Raw genomic sequence first — 15,601 nt, forward strand, 5'->3', positions numbered from 1 at the left:
CAACTGGCATGCGATAGAGGCTACCAATCGTCTCCAGACATGATCTCATTTATTGATAGTTATACCAAGGTATCACAATTGATTTGACAATGAAAGTAGCCTTTTGCAAGCACCTTACATAATAGGTTCAGTGGTGTTGAGTTTAGATCATCTACCCACCCGTTCTGAAATGTAGTCCGACTTTTGCATGTGATTGACTGTTTCTGTGCGAGGAGATTAGCCTACTGTTATATTGCTGCAGATGTTGACAGGGATAGAAAAGCCTGGGAAAGTCTACCTGGACCAGAGAACAGAGGCAGCTGGCCTTCAGGTCATTACGAGCAAACTGTGCGCTCGCGCTCAGCTTGCTGTGTCAAGCCAGACGGAGAAAGCCAACATAACTTCGGAAGTAAAGCGATTTGGCCTTCAAAATAAAAGCGTAAAAACAAGCATAATTGGGGTGTAGCCTAAAGAACGCCAAAGTTTTATCAAAACGCTCATTGGTGGAATCATTACATTATTTTATGGTGCATGATATTTCCTGAGAGAGAGTGTCTATCTGGGTGACATGGTGACTCGGTGGAGGAAGGTCTATCGGCCCTGGTTCTTTCTGTGTGGGTTTCCTTCCACAGTCCAAAGACAAAATTGCCCATATGAATGTGAGTGTGAGTGATTATCTGTCAATCTGCCTTCCACCCAGTGCATGCTGGGATAGCCTCCAGCCCCCAACCCCTAAATACAGATAAGACTGAATGAGTGAGCTATGATGTCTGGTGTTTTGTGATGGACTTTCTGTGAGTATTTGTGGGGTTCTTCAAGTATTTTTGGCAGATGCCATCTTATTTGCATAGCTTTGCTATGAAAAGAACATTTTGGAAAGTATTTTAGGTATTTGTATTTGCTACCCTGTAAACATGTGCGTTATTTTCATGTAGGTGCTTTGAATTAATAATAATAAGAATAATCTTTATTTGTATAGCACCTTTCTTAACAAGGTTACGAGGAAGGTGCTTACTCAACGAAGGTTGCAGTTTGTTCACAGGGGTTTTATTTTGAAAGTTATGACCGGAAGCCCCTGTTGTTATTCTGGCTGGCTTGACAGTAGTAACTCAGCTCCCGTTCTGCGGTTGCTGGTCGCTGTCATCATGCAGGTGGAATCTGCGCAATGTAGCAGAGCGTGGGGATAAGCAACAAGACATCACATCACCCTGCTGGCCTACAGATCAGATGCAACACACTGGACCCTGGAGCTCAGACTGTATTTTCCGCTCTGGAGGACAGCACTTTCAGACGCAGATCAAACGACACGTCACGGGGAATAAACTATTTTTTTTTTCTGTTTTCACTTGATGAGCGCATCAGTTTGTAATATGGGCTTCATCAGCGTGACACTTGTAAAATACGAATCCAGCTAAAACAATAACCGAGCGTTTCTCTGGACACTGCAGGTAGATTTGTGGAATAAACAAACGTTGTAGGTATATGTTGTGAGGTGTGTTGATGCTGTCAAGTTGTTTTTCTTCCCTGGCGCAGTCCAACTCAGCTGGAGTCGCATAGGATGCCATACATTTCTATAGGAAGTGACACTCGCAGCTTGACAGACAAGGATTTCCAAGACACGAGAAGGACGCAGTGTTTACCCCGCAGATCCCTGGAGCTGACACACAGCGGATGAGCACGATGGATGAAGGCACCGCCAGCGAGACGATCCCAGATCTGAAAGACATAGAGGTGAAAATCGGCCGGAAGACCCCCGAGGGGTTGCTCAGGTGGATGCGGGAAGAGGCGTCCTCTCTCCGGGGAGACGCCAAGCTGGCCACCGCGCACGACGCCAGCAAGGAGACCGGGAAGAAGAGTTTGGATGAGAAGATTAGGAAATTAAAACACGAGATGGTAAGAGTGGTTCACTGCTGTGTGTGTGTGTGTGTGTGTGTGTGTGTGTGTGTGTGTGTGTGTATATATGTGTGTGTGTGTGTGTGTGTGTGGCAAGCGCATGTGAATGATGGCACCGACTGGCACCGATGAGGCATCCACTAACCCTAAAAAATCACTGCAATATCTACATAGGCTACAGTATTATTCCTGTGCAGGAACTTACAGTGTCCGTGCAGGCTGCTCAATTGTGAGTTCATTATACATACTGCTATCTATAATATCCCTTTATATTCCTTTAGGGGCTGATAGTTGAATCCCTCAAAATCGTCGTATTGGGTAGTTCTTGTAACGATATGGCAACCCATTTTAATATTCAGTCACACTTCACTGGTCACAGTTATACAGTTTGACTTGTGAAAATTAAATTTTCACGACTCAAAATAAATAAAGACTGATAAGTTAAGGTATCTTCAAAACAGGCTGACTAGTCACATTTTGACTAATTATAGGGCTAATGAATGATGGTGATATGAAGAATCATCATTTGGTCATTATTATTATAGATATCTTTGATTAGAATTACTAGGCCTAATAGTTGGGATTATGGCGAGTTAATATTAATCATAGATTTGTATGGGCTCGAGTGATTAAAATATTTAAACGGCTTGCCATACTCACCCAGTCAATGATTCAAGCTGCGCCTCACCATGCCAACAGCGGCAGGTGGCTTTGGTTGCTAGGAAATGAGTTGACCACCACAGGGTCAATAGGTAGCCTATGTATATGCACTCATTCTCTATTCATTGCATATTGGTTAAACTACAGTGCTACCACTCTAATAATACTCTACCCTGACGAAATCACTGTAATATTCCTATATTATTCCTCTAAGGGCTTATAGTGTGTCTGTGGTAGGCTACTCAGTAACAAGTAAGTATTGTCCTTATCATAGGCCTACTTAATGTTTTTTTTCATCACCCATGGTATCACTATACCATGGGTATAACAGCCTTCTGAAATTAAATTTAGGTTTGCCATAGTTTGTTTTGTAAGGGTATTAAATAATTATCACATGTAGAATAAAATGTAACAGAATAGATTTATTATTTTGTCCAGTCAATGCTGTTTATGCCCATTGGCCAGCGCTTGATTTGTGCCATAGACATGTCTCTCTGTCTCCGTTGTTTACATGGACCCCCCTCTTGCAACAGTGGAGCTCTCTAGCAATAATGCACTGCTCCAGAGTTGTTTTTCCCTTCTGTGTTCACATATGTCATGCATTCCTGTGGTACATGCAGGCGTGCACCCAGCCTGTGGTTGTGACAGAGAGCACATGCGGTGCCACAAGCCGCCTCTCAAACAAAGCTCTCTGTCTTCGGAGAGAGACGCTCTAAAACACATTTTCACTTTGGTCACATTCAAGCATCCAAAACACATTATCAGTTCTGTCGCATGTTAGAAACTGGAGACAGATTTCCCCCCAGGATTGTAGCACCACAAGCTGGGGGTGCTGGCAATCCAACTGCATGATCCTGGAGGTCCTTTAAATTACATTTTAAAATGCTGTCAATGCCAGATCAGTCTGCGTATTGAAACTTATTGTATGGCTTAAGATCATGTCATTCACAACACTGCCCCCTTGGGCCAATCAGTAACACATTCCGCCATGTTTCATCAAAATCGGACCGGTAGTGTAGTAGTTACAGCCATTCAGCGTTGAAATTTTTACTTTTAATTATGGTGCCCCCATCAGGTCGATCAGTGTAATTTGTAAATGCCAGAACACCGTGCCAAAATGCATCATCCCTTGAAGTTACGTCAAAATCAGACCGGTGGCGTTAAAGATTTTGACCTTTAATTATAGTGGCCCCATTAAGCCAATCAGCATATTTTGTAAGGAGAACTGGATTAGTGTAGCAAATTTCACATCAATCTAATTTATTGTGTAGGAGTTAGGGCCTTTCAGAGTTTGAAGTTTTGACCTTTAATCATAGAGCCTCCATCAGGACAACCAGTGTAATCTTTTACAGTACAAAGATTCATCATCCCTCTAAGTATCATCAAAATCAGAGCAGACACAAACCAGGCATTCTGGTAACAATTACCAGAATGTCAAAAATGGCAATGTCAAAGAGAAATTCATCAGTTGTTCTCATTTCCTGTTAGCTGACCTTTAGCAGGTATGAGGTTTCTGCAGGACACTGTTGGTATTGCCATCCTCTTCCCAGGTGGACAGTCGACCAAGCCACCCAGTTTGGATCCACAAAGTATCCAGAGAGTTTCGATAAATCTGTCAGGAGGAAAGGAGCAGGCTGATTTGTTCACAGTCTTTCCCATTCATCAGGCCTGCTGCGATAGAGGGAGGATCTAGAGAGAAGCGATAGTGATAAAGAGGCACTTCTTAGCTGGAAGGGAGTGAAATTGCCAGCAGAGAGCTGGACTGCTCCTGTGTGTGTGTGTGTGTGTGTGTGTGTGTGTGTGTGTGTGTTTCATCTATGCAAGTGGTGGTAATGGGAGTGCAGAAGAGGACTTCTGAACATTGCACTCTCATCAGAATTCTGCTTAGTAAGATGTGCAGGAACACATGTGCAGAATGCCTGCAGAGCGAAAATAAATGGACAAGCACACACACACACACACACATGTACACACACATAGTCTACATACACACACACACAGCCTACATACACACACACACTTAATCTGTGTCGGCGGTGTCCTTTGTGGCAGTTTTTTCACTTTTTCTTTCTCACACTGAGCACTTTCTCTCACGCCGATAATCTGATAAACGCACACACACACACACACACACACACACACACACACACACACAATCACAATTATAGTAAGGTGTATTTTTGGCTTCCCTTCCTCACTGATTCACTGCCCTCTGGTTGTGTTGTATGTGTGTATGTCTGTGTGTGTTTGTGTGTGTGTGAGTCTGTGGGTCTACGCATATGTCCTTGGGTTCTTACTAGTGTGTGTGTGTGTGTCCCAGTCTTTGTATGTGTATATGTGTGTGTGACCTCACACCTCCGACTGCAGCATCTGTCTACTGTGAGATCCAAAAGGTGTGTGTGTGGGCCATGTTGTCTCCTCATTACCACCAGTCATGAAAGGTTGCTATAAATGTTGCTATATAAACTGTATACCATTTCACCTGGGCAGTGCTCCCCATGTTAGACTGGAGCAAACGCACCACCTATTACTATTTGTCCTCTTTCAATCTGTGCATACTGCAAAGATTGAATGACATTATATCATGGTACTCACTGTATTGAGTTCTCTTTTAAGGCCTTTACCTGTCAAAGTATATTAACTTTCATTGAAAGCTGCACTAGAGAATCTTACCAGTGTAAATCACAAAATGGGGCTATTGAAAGCCTGTAGATTCGCCCAAATGAAATTCTGGTGTCAGGTGTGGACACTTCTCCACCCACAGTGACATACTGAAACTTGAGAGAAAAATCCAAACTGTCTCCTACACAGCAGTGAGCAGCGCTTCTTCCAGAGAAAGCTTGACTCACCAACATAAGATCTTTTCCCTCTCTCTCATCCCTTTGCTATAATGCATCGCAGGCCGGTAAACATGAGTCACATAATTCCTGGGTATTGAAGTTGAAATTTTTCAGTTACTTGTCGCTGCCATTTGGAGCTGCCGGCATGCAAAATTGCCCAGTGCAGCTGTAGTCAGGTAGGCCAATTAAGAATAAATGTCTATTTAAAACGACGGCAAAGGCAAGAAACTTATTTTTTCCCACGGACTGCTTGAATCCCGGCATCAGTGAGTTATTTTGAGCCATCATCATTTCTTCATCATCTTTGCTCTTCTGTGTCCAAGAGATAGAAAGGAAGAGATCGAGAGAGATGAATGACACAAATAGAGAGAGTATTTCAGTAATGGAACGGCTTTTGGTGTGATCTTCTTAGCTGTCTGACATCTGGCTAGTCTAGTCTGTCCACTAATGTACAGGCTGTATACATATACACACACACACACACACACACACACACACACACACACGTTCTCTTTCTCATCCCCCATTTCTCTTTCTCAAGTGTATGGCTTGTGGCTTGGCTGGTACAGAACATTATATAACATTACAAGCTGAAGACAGATAACCTTTTTTATTAATAGTCTTAGTGTTACTGTTCATCTCTGTGGGAGCAGGTTTAGTGCAGAAGTCTCCAGCAATCTAATGGAAGGCATGTTCTCCACTGGTCTAAACAGATTTACTGGATACAGAAAGCAACACTCCTTTAAAACCACAGAAAACTGGCAGTCTGCCAGACACAAACACACACACAGACACACACACATCGAGAGCCTGTTGTATACTAGCTGTTTCATGTATTTTGTACATGATCACCACCTGTATCTTACCTTTTCAGAGGGAGACATACAGGCTGAATGCTGTGTGATTGCCCACTGTATGAGTCATTCCTCTCTCTTTCTCTCCATGTCTCCCTCTCTCTGTCTGCATCCTTCCCCTGTCACTCTCTATCTCTCCCTGTCTCTCTCGTTCACCTCTGCACAGATGGAAGTCAGTGTTCAGGCAGTTGGAACTGCAAAGGAGAGCTGTAGGGAATGAAATGTCGTTCTCTTTTCTGTCACGCTCCTCTCTCTCTCTGATTGGCTATCGCTTTAGTGGGAGCTACTGTAGGATATTCTCTAATTAAACCATTGTCAAGTTCACTGAGGCAAAGATCATTAATGCAACATTCTAATAGCACCTGTGTTCTTCTGTCATGTTTTGTCACAGTATTTAATTTCCCCCCATCTGGTTTTTGATGCATAACCTACCAGTCAACCTGGGGGGATTTCTCAGATTTCATGGGGAATGGAGTGTTACAATTCCCTAACTGCACTTAAAAAAAGCACAAAGCAAATTATTGTAGCCACAGTTTACAACAGTAACAATTTAACAGTCCCTTCTCTTCAAACACTAGAATTTGTAGTCACACCTACATTTTCATGGAAAAAGATGGACAAACGGAGAGAGAGAAGGCCAAGATTGACAGATGGGACCAGAAGAAGAGCGGTGGGGAGCCGTTTTAATATGAATTGTTTTTACCGTGCCATAATATCATATTGTGAAAATCTTGTGCTTGACATTTTACCTGGTCACCTCCTGCATGTTGTCATCCATCAAATGCTTACCGGGTACTAGCTTTGCAGATGAGGAGAGACGATTTTGAGAGAGATATAAAGATGATGTAGAGAGATAAATGGAGACAGAACAATGGCCAATCCAGCACAGAAATAGAAAACAGAAAATGTGACAAAGTTGGAGAACAAGAAGGATGAGTGAGTGTCTTACTGTACCTGGCATTCTTAGCCGAATGCAGACAGACGGAGCGGTCGGAGGTGTATGGGGAGATGGGGCAACCTTCTGCTGTCTAACAGAGACTGGAGGGACTCTGCAAGGACACCGCATGTCTGCAGAGGGCATGAGATGGATGGGGAAGGTGACATGATAGACAGTGACACCGGGGGACATGAGAGAGAGAGAGAGAGAGAGAGAGAGAGAGAGAGAGAGAGACGGGTCTATATGTGCTGGTGTATGTGAGTAGCAGCGCTGTGTGTTGTGTACTATCCCTGCTGGCAGTGATGCAGCAGTCTGGTCACAGAGCCTGTTAGCTGTGTGACATTGTGAAACTGTTTTCCCTCCACGCGAGAGTCTGTCTCTGCATCACGGATCAGGCTTCAGCTATAAACACATGCTATCACGACGTATCACAACACGCTCTGGGTTTACCATGGTTTGTGTGTATTTATCTTTCTCTCTGCGCCTGCTGCCTGCCTTTTTATGGCCCGCCACCATGGTACATGGTGCGGGACATGCTGTTGTCATGGTGACGTCTGTGTGTCCGTGTGTAGACTCCATTCTTGTGGACACAGTAACTCAAGAACAGTATGTGATAGTTCTGATCAGATTTTGGAGCACCTTGCTGCATAAATTTGCATATTAATGAGGTAAAACTGATTTTCATGAAACTGCTATAACTCCTTAAGGCTGTAAGATACAGATTTCATATTAATACCACACATGTATTATGTGAAGACAAGTATATTGATATAGAAATATGCATTAATTAATGCATAATTAGGGCTTCTTGTTCTATCTGTGTTTGTGTGTGTATACCTAGTGCCTGGCTGCGTATTATGTGCTCATGTTTATCTTAATCATGTGTGACAAGAGGAAATTTTGGCAGTGCAATGCGTGTGACTAGGGGCCCGTGCACAATACCCAAAGTGTTGAATTCAGCATAGTGCAATGTGACATCAAGCGTGAAAGTCATATTTTGTCCTAAGAGGTGATCATCTCTCCTTTAACCCTGCGTTCTTCCCTGGCACTTCAGATAAAGCCTGATGAATATTCCTAACCCGGAATATATTATTTTTCATGATTTTGTCTTTTAATCAGGCATGGAAGCACAGCATCAGAATGAGTCTGTGTGTGTGTTGTTGCGCACACACACACAAACGCAAAAGCACAAACACACACACATACTTCTCTCCTGTCCTTGCAAGAAGTAAATTCAGCAAAATAAATGAAATGAGAGAGCCAAGCCAGACGTCAAGTTAAAAATAAAATGTTGCTTTAATTAAATGTGTGGGGAAAGGGTAAGGGGGATAAGTGACAGTAAGATTCTTCGTCATCAGGATATCTTTATGGGGGTTCAGGTAAACAGCGTCTCTGTCTGGGGAGGAGAACCTGAGGAGAAGAGGTGAAACTGGGTAACTCATGTTCCAAGCTGTGATCCAGCACAGTCAGTGCCAGTCAAGCCACAAGTTCCTCTGTCAGGAAATCCACAATTCCACAGACAAAATCTAGTGTCCAAGGTAAACTACAATCCGACAGTTGTCCAAGGTAAACTTAAGTCCAACAGAAAATCCACAAACCGTATACGACTTTCCAACAATCAGTAATCATCGCTCCTGCCTTACGGCGTGAAGCTGCTGAAGGCAGTTCTGACCTGTTGGGAGTCCTGGCCCACTCTGGGTCTCCTCTGGGTCCTTCTGCCTAAAAAAAGAGGGAGAAGTAGGTCAGTGGAAATTAGGGAATGTAACACACCTATGGTTGCATTCCCACATGCTGAGTAGACCATTCAGGTGCTGCCATCAGTTTTCTTCCCCTGTTGCCTGTGCTGGAAGACTTGGTGCTATTCACAATGCTGAAGGTTTCTCCTCAGCTCAGTCGTATAGTATTGGGTTGCTGGAGTACCACAATACACACACACGCACACACACACACACACACATACACACACACACACACACAAATATCTATCTTAACAAGGCAGTTATTTTCATATTCAGTCTTTAAATGTTTTTCTTTAAACAAGTAAAAAATCTGCTGATGGTGTGAGATAATTCCACTTGTTTCCAATGTTTCACTTGTTTCAGGGATTTTCTAAAAGCAAGTGTCATTATCTTGAAATAAGGCAGATCACTCCACTATTATCAAGAAAATGTCATTTGATTCAAAAAATTCTTGAACCAAGGTGATTCGTATCAGAAACAAGTGAAATTATCTCAGTCCATCGGAAGATTTTTTCATGTCTTCAGAAAAATGAGATTCTAAGACTCAGTACTGCTGTATATTAAATGACTTGTTAAGATGGATATTGTTTTGCAGTGTACACACACACACGCACACACACACTCTGTCACACACACACATGCACGCACATACATACAGTATGTACACACATGTGCAGCTATAGACTAGTGTTGTAGTGTGAGTGTGCTATTATGCACCGGATGTAAAAAGCAGGAAAATGAGCTTTCCAGAATCCTATGGATTAGCCAGGAGGTGCTTGGCCTTATGCCTGAGTAGGAAAACTGAAATCTGTTTGGCTGTGTATTGTTGGCACAAAACTGGGAAAAGATGATTAATGGTGTTTCAGTCCTCAAGGCCTTATAGGCCTGGACTCCCATCCCCCACTTCAACCCTTCACTGCTGTTGCATGGAAACCTTGTGGCCCCAGTTTGGCCTTTTTGACTTGACATGGTCCTCTCTATAATAAGTATGTTTTACCCATTGTATAATTAAAGGATGTTGTCAATCTGGAAATAATCTTGTTTTTAATTTAGAAGGGCTGACATTATGGAGATAAAAGAATTCCCTGCAGTAACAGCAGTATAATGCACAGTGCAGGACGTGGTTGGCATGCATGCAAACTGGATGGATTACACTGTTGGCACAAAGATGGGCATGGAGGCATTTGTACTTGCACACAAGTAGATATGAAATACATTTGCATAATTATACATTTGCATATTTCTATCAAGGAACACAATGGAATATCGTCTCTGAACTTAACTGTTGATTTCTAGATGGATGTACACCATGGGTTATCGCTGATAATAAGGCCACAGGCATGTTAGCGAGCCCAGGGTCAGGATGTGTACTGGTGAGATAAATCTACACCATGTGTTTTCCCCAGTAATATTTTTTTTGAAATTATTGGTGCGGCTAATTTTGGTTTTGGTTCCCGTTCTGCTCCTTTTTTTTTATCCAGTTTTTATTCTATTGTAGGTTGCAGCACTAAAATTATTCTTACTTGGATACTGTATTGTGATTAATTCCAAACATTCACCCTATACTTGGTTGTATTTTGGGTAGGAAATAAGCCTAAATTATATATTTCTTTCAAATATATGTTGACTCTCAGTGGTGGAAATGAGTATAGGGAAGGCACTGGTGAACAGCATGTGAAATATTACAAGCCAAACTAAATATTGCTTGCACATATTGCACAGACTTTTAGGATGAATCCATGAAGATCCATGTGTTTCATGAAGTAAAATGCATCCTCTCCACTAAGAAGACTGAGTAAAGTAGAAAACTACAATGGATCTGGTGGATCTATAACCTCTGACAGGCCCAGATCAGCAGCAGTACACACAGACTAGTGGAGCGCGCAGCTTCGTCAGCATTGTGCCACCTCAGCGCTGACTGAGGCATGGAGCTACTTTTACTACCATCCTCATTAAGCACTCAGTGTCTGCCAGCCTAAACCTCAAACCTCAATCCTGAACCCCACCCCTAATGCCTACGCCCCAGGACGCCTGGCAATTTAGAGACACACACACACACACACACACACACACACACACACACACACACACTAACACAAACTAAGCTGTGCCTTTTGTTCTTCTGTCTGTCACTCCCTGCTTGCCTTAATCACATTTTTTGGTTTTTGTGTGTTTTTCAAGTACAGTAGAGGATGGATAGGCAGATGGGTATATCCATCTATTTATACTCTAAAATAACAAGTATGCCTCGTTTGCTCTGTCTTTCATCTCATGACGTTAGAGCTGTGTCTGCCAGTGTAACTCACTGTACCGTAGACGTAGAGTACAGTGTGACTTTGGCATCAGCAGATCTCCTGCACCTCATTGACCAGGCGCCTCATGCCTTTCACCTCCTCTAAACAAGCTCTGCTGAGAAAGCCCCAACTTTCTGCCTCATCTCCTGTTCCGGGTGGCGTTTCTGCTTCCCAGGGTCTTGTTTTAGAACTGGACAGTGTACTTGGTGTGTGTGTGTGTGTGTGTGTGTGTGTGTGTGCCATTATAACCTTCTCAGCAGAAAATGCAAAGGAAGTTCATTTAAATGGTCCATTGCCTTCAGACTCAATAGTGGTCTGTGAGTTAATGGAGATGGCTGAAACTGCCATCAGCACTGATGAGAATTAGCAAATGGGACAAAGTCATTTTGGATAAAAGTCAAAACTGCCTCAGCTCAAAATGTTGTCTGTGTATTATGCCCTTTAGAATAGAAACTAATAGGGAAGAATGCAAGAATAATAAACAAGAGGGCACAGTATTCAGACTGAGGATGCAATACACTCTAATTCATCCTCATAGATTCTGGCTTTTTCAAGCAGAGTGAGCCTGAGAGTGAGAAAGATAAAGGGGACACACTGGATGGGAGAGGAGAGGACCAGAGCTGACGTGCTAAAGCAGTGTCACCCTGCTGCTGGCAGATGCTTTTAGCTTCTCTGGATGCTGACTGGTTCACACAAAGGCCAGCCGCCACCCACACATAGAGATGATGTATGAGAAGTATTTGTTTTTTTTACAACCGCAAGAATATGCCTAGTATAATGCTCTCCAGAAGATTTGTCTTCTCTGGTACATCCACAGTGTTTTTCCTTGTAGGTAATAAGAATATGAGGCTCTCTAACGTTTTTACATGGAGAGGCTGTTTTGAGTCAGACTGATCTATAACAGAGATGTATAGCAACTAAATCCACAATGATGCATCGCTCCTCTGGAGGCACAGTCTATGTGTGGACAGGCAACTACTAATGCTAACGTATGCAGCGACCAGGAGATAAGTAGCTCGGTGGGATGGGAGAATCAATAAGTTCCTCTCCACTGTTTTATTGACATGACCTGGAGGGTCGTAAGGACCCCATCTAGGAAATAAGAGAGGTGCACGAAGACTCCAAAAGGTCAGAGAGCAAACATCTTTGTGGCCTGAGGTCCATGTGCTGCTACCCGCTATCCTTAAAATGCTATGTGTGCAGTTTGTGACCATTTTTACACTAATGTATCGCTATAAAATGAGTCCATATGATTCGCTTTTTCTGTTCAAGTGGTCCAGTTTGGGAGTTCTCTGGCTGGATTCCCTGCAAATTTGGGGAATCAAGCATTAAAAAAATATAGATACGCCAATAGAAAGGAGATTGCTGCCTATGTGACGAAGTGTATTGCCATTGGCCCTTGCCACACCTCATTTGATCATTATTTACCTTCCACTGTACACGTTGCGGCAGGACCCAGATTGGCACTTTACAAAACAGATCATGAAGATCATTGAATTTTCGTGTGGCTTATCCAGTTGGCAGCTGGTGCCGTCCCCTGGGCCCAGGCCAGAAAACACAGCCAGGCCACTTTGTTTGACAGAGAAAGATAGAGAGATTGATTTGATTTGATTGATTAGGGGTTGCAGATAATACATGGGGGGGCGCAGTGAGAGAGAGACAGAGAATATAAGAAAGAAAAGGAGAGATTATGTGAGGCTGAGAGAGCAGAGGCTAGAGTAAGAGAGAGAGAGAGAGAGAGACTGGTTATCTGCAGAGAGGGATGGATACCATCAGGCCAAGCTTTGAATGTCAGACCCATATATCACCTCCTGGCCCTGCTCTTCGCCGCAGACCTCTGCTAATGTATTCTGGGGAGGGATTTTCCATGACCGCAGTCGTTTTTTTTCCCCTCTTATTTGCCGTTTAGCTTTTTCAACCTCCCCCACACGCATCACGCATCACGAAAGCAGCAGCGGCTGTTATTTTTTGATTAATCATTGCTTTTATTTATTTCTGCCAGATGACTCATAAATAAACACAACTTTAAGTAGTTTGCACCATCCACAGAGCGATTAGGAGTCAGTTTAAAGTGTGAAAGTGTGCTTTTTTTTCTCAATTTTTTTCCAAATGTGTGGTATACTTTCCACAAAGCCAGTCTTCCATCTCTCAACCGCTTCTCCTACACTGTTAGTTTTGGTTATATTCCATTCTTGTTAACACATCTAAATGGCGTAATCTGCCATTTTTCTACTTCACCCTTCCAAAATGCCACTTCATATTTTCCCCTCATCTTTCACGCCCACTACTTCTGCTACTTCACACCTCCATATCTTTTCCCTTTCCTATTACTTTTTTCACTCTTTCTCTTCTCTCTCTCATTCCCTTACTTCTACTTGTACCTTAATCTTTTCCTTATTTCTTGCACTGTATACTCACCCCTTCAACTGCTTTTATGTGATGCTATGTGATACTACTTCCAGTGATACATGTTTAATTACAGCATGATGATGTTTGCACTGATTGTAAGTCACTCTGGATGACTGCCTCAGCTAAATGCCTGAAATAAAATATAAATGTCTGTGGTGTCCTGGTGGCTCCCAAGGCTGAGACGCAGTTTGAGTCTGGTTCTCGCATTTAATCTATCCTGTTACTCTCAACTGCAAAATGTCAAATCAGAAATGCAATAAAAGTCATCTTAAAAATTCCAAATGCATATCCACTCTCTCCTCTATCTAATTTCCCCATCGCTCTTTTTTTTAAAATTTCTCCACAGGCCCACTTGCGCTCTGTGGACGTGAAGATCCTGCAGCAGCTGCTGGCCGTCCACCAGGGCATCGAGGCGGTGAAGTGGCTGCTGGAGGAGCGCAGCACGCTGACCAGCCGCTGCAGCAGCCTGACCAGCAGCCAGTACAGCCTGGGCGAGGGCCCCGACACGTCCTGGAGGGGCTCCTGGAGCAGCCTGCAGGACCCCAACGACAAGCTGGACAACATCTCCATCGGCAGCTACCTGGACACCCTGGCGGACGACATGGACGAGTACTGCCCCTCCAGCTCCGAGTCCGTCATCTGCTCCTCCACGCCGCTGGCCTCCGAGGCGGTGGGCGGAGGCCGGACAGGGGGAGGCACTGGGGCCGCGGTCCCAGCCGGAGCTGGAGCTGGAGCTGGAGCTGGAGCTGGAGCTGGGGTAAGATCTGGAACATTTGGTGCCGGGCCTGGAGTCGGAATAGGGATTCGGGCCGCGGCTAATGGGACCGGGGCTGGAAGTGGCGCGGAGGTGAGAGCCGGACTTGGGACTGGGGTGACCAGTGCCGGGGTCACTGGGACTGGGATTGCTGGGACTGGAACAGCAGCGCCTGGGAAGTCAGCGGCGCCTGGCAGCTCTCCCCAAGCCAAGTCTGAGGGCCCTAAGCAAGACGCTCCCATCTGGACTAAGGCCCAAGAGATGGGTAAGAGAAGCCCGGTTTCTAAGGGCAGCACCCAGACACAAGCCATTAAGACTAATGGCGTCGTGGAGAAACCAACCAAGCAAACAGGCGCCCCCGACTCGCCCCAGCGCTGCCTCAATGAGAAGCTGGGGATGAGCCAGAGCCCCAAACTCAAACCCTACAAGAACGGAAAGATCGACCTGGAGACTTGCAAAATGAACGGCAAAATGCACCTGGAGTACGACGCGCACTGGCGGTGGGTGCAGTCGCAAGAGGATGTGACGTTTTTGTAGGAAGGATAATCACCGACTGAAGCCGCTATTGACCACTCCCTCTCTCGTGTCAAAGACCAGATAGCTGAGAGGTCTAAGACAGAACCGGACTGCTGGTGTGAAATGCACATAGTAAGGTTTGCCATTGTGAAAGACACTGGGTTCGGATGAGCAAGAGAGAATATAACATTTTTGTTTCATTGTTCCCTCCTGTGACTGCACTAACTTTCTACAAAACATTGATGTCAGTATTAAGGTGGATGCACATTACAGGATTTGGACCAGATTTAGACAAACTGGGCTGCCTCACACAAACTTAGGAAAATCAATTTTAAAATCCTGTGTCATAGTTTTTCTCAGGGTCTTTCTTGGCATTCCCTGATTGTTTTTGTTTTTTTTGTTTTTTTTGTTTGTTTTTTTCTGGAACAGAATCTTTGTGCTAAATTGGTTGAAGGAATCAATCAGAGATAAAGCACAGTGCGAAGATCTGTTTCTACAAGATGCCAGAGAGCTGAAACAATGTTTTCGGATTTTTTGACAATATAAATTGGAAAATTTGAATTATGATTTGACCTTTTCCTATCCATCCAGAATCAATCAATAGAATCTATTGTATGTAGTTTATGACCAAAGTTTTTCTCTATTAGCCTCACTGATGAGTCACAAATGAAACCGATTGTATAAATCCCTATTCATTGACAATATAACCGAACAATTACTGTGGGT

The 15,601-nt window shown here is 43.8% G+C and overlaps 1 protein-coding gene across 1 annotated transcript; it reads left to right on the forward strand.

The window, feature by feature from the left end:
- The first annotated feature begins 1,659 nt into the window (after nt 1-1,659).
- Nucleotides 1,660-14,896, forward strand: lurap1 (leucine rich adaptor protein 1). The gene is made up of 3 exons (XM_071542663.1): nt 1,660-1,872; nt 13,952-14,314; nt 14,540-14,896. The coding sequence occupies exons 1-3, from the start codon at nt 1,660-1,662 to the stop codon at nt 14,894-14,896; spliced, it is 933 nt and encodes a 310-aa protein (XP_071398764.1).
- Nucleotides 14,897-15,601: the final 705 nt, after the last annotated feature.

Source organism: Centroberyx affinis, unplaced genomic scaffold (genome assembly GCF_046629955.1).
Source record: "Centroberyx affinis isolate AG114_WGS23_722 - 3 ecotype Tasmania unplaced genomic scaffold, CSIRO-AGI_Caff_v1 ptg004149l_1, whole genome shotgun sequence".
In the NCBI taxonomy this organism is placed as follows: domain Eukaryota; kingdom Metazoa; phylum Chordata; class Actinopteri; order Beryciformes; family Berycidae; genus Centroberyx; species Centroberyx affinis.